General features: G+C 44.7%; 1 protein-coding gene across 1 annotated transcript; it reads left to right on the forward strand.

The window, feature by feature from the left end:
* The first annotated feature begins 1,626 nt into the window (after positions 1-1,626).
* On the forward strand, positions 1,627-2,568 carry LOC141126681 (olfactory receptor 11L1-like). The gene has a single exon (XM_073612650.1). The coding sequence runs from the start codon at positions 1,627-1,629 to the stop codon at positions 2,566-2,568; it is 942 nt and encodes a 313-aa protein (XP_073468751.1).
* The last annotated feature ends 4,123 nt before the right edge of the window (positions 2,569-6,691 follow it).

A 6,691-nucleotide genomic window follows, 5' to 3' on the forward strand; every position in this document is an offset into this window, starting at 1 on the left:
ACTCTGGAACCATCACATTTTCCCCGAACAAGCCCTTCAGATGCTCCACAATTTGTTCCAGGCTGGCCCAATCCTTTTCTGGCAGTGCCAACACCAGTCTGTGGGCATCATCCTCCAAGGAGTTAATAGCCAGCTCCTTGATCAGCCGGGCGGGAACCTGATACAGACATGTAGCACTTTTGAATCTCTCCTCCCACTCAGGCAGGACCAATTCTAGCTGTGCCATGATGGTTTCCTTCCGCACCCTCTGCAAGAAAGACATACTGTATCCTGCCGACTGCTGCCAGGTGTGAGGAGGGGCAGCATGGTGCGGATGCAGTAAACACTCAGAGTCAAGTTGCAGAGAACAGAACTTGTATTAATGTTAAAGTTCAGCAATTCACAACAAGCCCGGCGGGAAGGCATCTGACCTGGAACACTCAAAGAATGCAACAGTGCAGAGCAGAGCAGGGCTTGGATGTATAGACAGTGTCTGTCTTGAGGGGCGGAATGCGACCTGGAAGCTCCATGCCCAAAGAGGTAGGTCTCCAGGAAGGATGGTATGTCCCTATCCTTTCCCTACTCATCTAGAACCTCTCCCTGCCTTAACCCTTTCCTGCTGATGCTATAGCCAAAATATGGCTACAGCGCAGGCTTAATTTGCCAGGAGGGCATCCATGGATGTCCACCTATGAGCAGGAGCGGCCAACATGCTTTGTGATCGCTGAGTACTTTAGACTCAGCTGATCACAGATTTGGGTAAAGGGCCACTCACAGCAGCGCTTTACCATGTGATCAGCTGTCAGTCAATGGATGTCAACACAAGCCAGTTATTGGCTTTTCCTTCCTCACGCTAGCAGCGTGAGGAGAGAAGGAGAGAGACGATAACTGGCTTTTGTTAAAGGGACATCGACACTGATAATCAGGGCACTGATTATCAGTGCAGTCCCAACAGTGCCCATCAGTGCTGCCTATGAGTGCCCATCAGTGTCACCTATCAGTGCCCTTCAGTGCCACCTATTAGTGCAGCCTCATTGGTGCCACCTCATCAGTGCCCATCAGTGCAGCCTATCAGAGCCTATCGGTGCAGTCTCATCAGTGTACCTCAGTGAAGGGAAAAAATTATTTTATATGGGTACAGTGTTGCATGACCGTGCAATTATCATTCAAAGTGTGACAGCGCTGAAAGCTGAAAATTGGCCTGGGCAGGGAGGGGGTAAAAGTAACCAGTAAGGAAGTGGTTAAATAGGCTCTGCCTGACCCAAGATGGCTGCTATAGTCACATGGGGTAGCAGCATCCAATAAGATAGCTTCTCAAGTGACCCAGGAAACCATAGAGGTACCATGTCCTTTTTGACTTCCCCTTCATCTGCAATGAAACTGCGGTCGAGTGCCGCCTGCAGTGGAGAAAATAGACTGCACCTGCCAACATGCTTACTAAAGCACATTTCAACTGCAGGTGTGTCAGTGAGTTCATGTACTACCCAAGTGGCTCATTGCCTCGGGAAGCATAAGGACTCAACCAACCAACCTTCATGGCTAGCACTAGCACAACATTTGCAACACTATGTTATAAAGATGAGAGAAGATAACTAGATGATTGATCTTCAAAATGTTGTATGTCATGTTTGACTGTCTCCTCTACAGATGGTGAATCCCGAAAATTGCACAGCCATCAGTGAAATTCTGCTCACCGGATTTACAGCTTTTGAAGGCTTCAGGATCCCGATGTTTGTTCTGTTTCTGATCATTTACATTTTAATTTGCTCGGAAAATGTATTGATCGTCTATATTATCTTTAGTAGTGCCCGTCTCAAGGCACTGATGTTTTTCATAATTCAGAGCATGTGTATAAATGATCTGCTGAGCATTTCAAACATTATTCCAAAATTCCTAAATGATGTTCTTCATGAGAGACCGACCTTCACTGTCACTGGTTGCATTGTACAATCACAGATGTTTGCTACTACAGGAGATGTTTTGTGCTTTCACTATGCTTTAATGTCTTATGATCGATACTTGGCTGTATGTCATCCACTACGCTATTCCTCCTTTGTGAACAATAGAATCTATTTTCAGGCGGTCATTGCATTTTGGATTATTTCTGCCTCATTAACAAGTGTAATATCTGGTTTACTGAGCCAGTTACAATTTTGTGGCCATAACACCAGTCATAATTTCTACTGTGATCCTTCTCCATTAATGGACCTGGCCATCTCCGATACAACACACATGCGCCTCTTTATGGCTGTAATAAGCTTCTTCATGTTATTTGTCACAGTTTTGTTTGTTTTTGTTACATACGTGTTTATAATTCAAACAGTTCTTAAAATTCCTTCATCCTCCGGCAGGAAGAAGACCTTCTCTACGTGTAGCTCCCACCTTATTGTGTTCTCCATGCAGTCCGGACTCTCTCTTGGTGTCTATGCGTTGCCAGCCAAAGTAGTAACACCGCAGCTCACCAACACTTTCACATTCATATTCTTTTGCTGGACCCCCTTAGTGAACCCACTGATCTATACATTCAATAATAAAGAGTTCCGGGCAGAATGCCTGAAAAAGATTAGGACAGTGGATAAGACATTTTGACATTTTCCTTTGAACCAAGCAGATCTATGTTTTTTTCCAACTTAAAGTTGAACTTCATACAGGTATAAAAGGCATGCACTAAAACAACTCTACATTCATTAACCACTGCCACCCTCCCACCATCAAATGATGGCGGGGCGGTGCGGCTCTTGTTCTGGCTGGACGTCATATGACGTGCTGTGTTGCCAGGACACGGCGCATCCCCAATTTCTGTAAAGAGCCACGGCCGCGGCTCTTTAACCATGTGATCGGCTGTGTTCAATCACAGCCTGTCACATGTAAACATGAAGATGCCGGTAATTGGCTCTCCTCACGAGTAAGAGGACAGGATGCCCACCAGTGCCGCCTATCTGGGCCCATCAGTGCCACCCACTAGTGTTCACCAATGCCGCCTATCAGTGCTCATAAGTGCTGCATTTTTGTGCCTCCTCATTAGTGCCACCTAATCAGTGTCCATAAGTGCCGCCTCATCAGCACCCATCAGTGAAGGAGAAAAATTACTTATTTACAAAATTTACTGACAGAAACTAAGAAAAACTTTTTTTTTTTTCAAAATTTTCAGTATTTTCAGCTTAAAAATGGCCGGTGCAGGAAGAAGGTGTAAGTGCCCAGTCTTGAAGTAGTTAAAGAGGTTGTAGACCCTAAAAAAAAAAAAACAACAAAAAAAACCTGTAAAAAAAGCCATAATGAGCTAGTATGCATCGCATACTAGCTCATTATGAAATACCTTAGAACGAAGCCCCGAAGCGGCCCTTGCACTCCGTTGAGACGGCTGACATCTTCCCCGGGGTTTCTTCCAGGTTCGCAGGCTAGGGCACTGTAATTGGTCGGAGCCACGATAATGTCACTCCCGCACGTGTGCATGGGAGCCGCCGGTCATGGCACAAGGTCCTGAAGAAATGGCACGGACGGCCGTTCTTTCAGAATGCATGCGCCGATGACGTCATGAGTGGCGTATATAGTAAATATCTCTCAAACGGTGCAAGTTTAGGAGACATTTATAGTACCTACAGGTAAGCCTTATTATAGGCTTACCTGTAGGTACAATTAAATATGAAGACTTTACTTCCTCTTTAATTACATCATTGCACGTATACATAGCTCCCAACTGTCCCTGATTTCGAGGGACTGTCCCTGATTTGGAGCAATGTCCCTCTTTTCTCCTCATTTCTTCCTCATTTTGGTCTGATCTATAGAGTTGTATATAAAATGCACTTTTTATCTCTCAAAAAGTGTTTCCCAGCGCTAAACCTTTCATCCAATTTCTAAATTGCTGCATTTGTAAATTTTAAAAGCCAATATAAAGGAATAGTAGTGGTAAAAAAAAACCCTTGTGGATTTAATTAACCTTTTTTGTTTGTAATTCTTCTTTAAGAGGGTGTGGCAGGGGGTCTGTCCTATGCCTACATACTTTTGCTAGTAGGTGTCCCTCATTCCCATCTCAAAATGTTGGGAGGTATGTGTGTAGCCAGGTGCAGGCTAACTTTGCCTGTGTCATTGTGGGACATTCTGTAACACCAGCTGCAGTGAGCCTGTTTCCCTCTAGTGTTCAGCCTGGACACTGTGTCATCATCTCCTGAATGCAGAGAGACCACAGATGAGAGCAAGGAATTATGGTATATGTGGTCCAAGGAGCCAGGATTTGAATTGGAGCCAGACTGCTGCAGACTACAAGTTCCAACTGGCTGAGAGAAAGAGAAGAATGCTGGGTGAGGACATAAATAACCTGGCCTGGAGAGGAATCTTTCTATTTGGACCATGGCTTTAGGCTGAGAGCGGGGACCTGACCGCACCAGGGGATGGGAGCAGGCACCGCGACATAGACAGTGGAGTGTTTCCAGCGAGAGAGTGAGCAGATCCACTATTGCCAGCTCCCTGTAGGCCGACTGACTTTCGGGGGTCACTCTCATTGTCACCGGTACAGTTACAGCAGAATCCCAGCGTTGCTAGGTGCATGAACAGGTACCCTTCACTGGTTGCAGATTCTTCAACAGCCTGTTCCAGGACATCAGATTCCCTTGAGCCTTGGTATCATCCAGATTTATGACATGGCATAAGACTACCCTGTGTACACCCTACAAAGACACTGCATGCAGACAACCCTGTCCCATTTCTTTACATTAAAGGGGTTGTAAAGGTAAAACATTTTTCACCTTAATGCATTCTATGCATTAAGGTGAAAAAACTTTTGACAATACCGCTGCCCCCAGCCCCCCCGTTTTACTTACCTGACGCCTCGAATCTTCGCTGCTCGTTCTCGTCATCTTCATTGCAGCTCAGCCTGGTCGCTGATTGGCTGCAGTGGATGGATTGAAAGCAGCGCAGCCATTGGCTCACGCTGCTGTCAATCACATCCGATGACGCGGCGCGCCGGGGGGCAGGGCCGAGTGATACAGCGAGCGGCTATAGCCGCCGGCTGTATCACGGGACGCGCCCGCAAGCACTCACCACCATGCGAGGGAGCTCGCATTAAGGTGGTTAATGCTTGCGGGGAGGAGCTGAAACAGCCGCCGAGGGACCCCAGAAGACCAGGTTCAGGGCCACTCTGTGCAGAACGAGCTGCACAGTGAAGGTAAGTATAACATGTTTGTTATTTAAAAAAAAAAAAAAAAAATTACCTTTACAACCCCTTTAAAGCCTCAAAAAGGAAACACTTTGCAAATGATATATTCTGTTGATGGACACCATTTCAGAGCAATCTTTCTGGGCCCTTGTTGATGTAGCTGAAGACACTGAACATCTACATCACAAGGACTTCTCCACTCTCTTCTTCTCCCACCCCACTTAAAGGACTCTGTGCACAATATCTGCACACTTTAATAGAAACTCTAATCTACTGCATTTTTTGTAGTGTGTTGTTTTAAAATTGTGCCACAAAGTTTGTTGGGCCCGTGACATCAGGATTTGAAGGGGGCAATCTGACATAAAAGGTCATTCTCTTCCCTTGGGGTCATAGAAAACTTAATTGTTTTTAACCACTTCAGCCCCAGAAATAATTTGTCCTCTTAATGACCAGGCCATTTTTTGCGATACGGCACTGCGTTGCTTTAACTGATAATTGTGCAGTCGTGCGACTTGGCACGCAAACTTGATGTCCTTTTTTTCTCACAAATAGAGCTTTCTTTTGGTGTCATTTGATCACCTCTGCGTTTTTTATTTTTTTGTGCTATAAACAGAAAAAGAGCGTCAATTTTGAAAAGAAAAACAATATTTCTTCATCAGTTTAGGCCAATGTATTGTTCTTCATATTTTTGGTAAAAAAATTGCAATAAGCGTATATTGATTGGTTTACACAAAAGTTATAGCGTCTACAAACTATGGGAAAGATTATTGGCATTTTTATGTTTTTGTTATTTTTTTAAATAGTAATGGCGGCTATCAGCTATTTCTATTGGGACTGCAACATTACGGTGGACAGATCACATATAAATGGAAAGTAGCTATCCCACAGATGACGGATTGGGACTGGAATGCCATCTGCTGCTCACATTTGATGGCATCTCCAGCAGTTAATAATAAATTAGTTACATAGTAGGTGAGGTTGAAAAAAGACACAAGTCCATCAAGTCCAACCTATGTGTGTGATTATGTGTCAGTATTGCATTGTATATCCCTGTATGTTGTGGTCATTTGGGTGCTTATCTAATAGTTTCTTGAAGCTATCAATGCTCCCCGCTGAGACCACCGCCTGTGGAAGGGAATTCCACATCCTTGCAGCTCTTACAGTAAAGAACCCTCTACGTAGTTTAAGGTTAAACCTCTTTTCTTCTAATTTTAATGAGTGGCCATGAGTCTTGGTAAACTCTCTTCTGCGAAAAAGTTTTATCCCTATTGTGGGGTCACCAGTCCGGTATTTGTAAATTGAAATCATATCCCCTCTCAAGCGTCTCTTCTCCAGAAAGAATAAGTTCAGTGCTTGCAACCTTTCCTCATAACTAAGATCCTTCAGACCCTTTATTAGCTTTGTTGCCCTTCTTTGTATTCGCTCCATTTCCAGTACATCCTTCCTGAGGACTGGTGCCCAGAACTGGACCGCATACTCTAGGTGCGGCCGGACCACGGTCTTGTAGAGCGGGAGAATTATCGTTTTATCTCTGGAGTTGATCCCCCTTTTAATGCATGC

Source organism: Aquarana catesbeiana, linkage group LG01 (genome assembly GCF_042186555.1).
Source record: "Aquarana catesbeiana isolate 2022-GZ linkage group LG01, ASM4218655v1, whole genome shotgun sequence".
In the NCBI taxonomy this organism is placed as follows: Eukaryota; Metazoa; Chordata; class Amphibia; order Anura; family Ranidae; genus Aquarana; species Aquarana catesbeiana.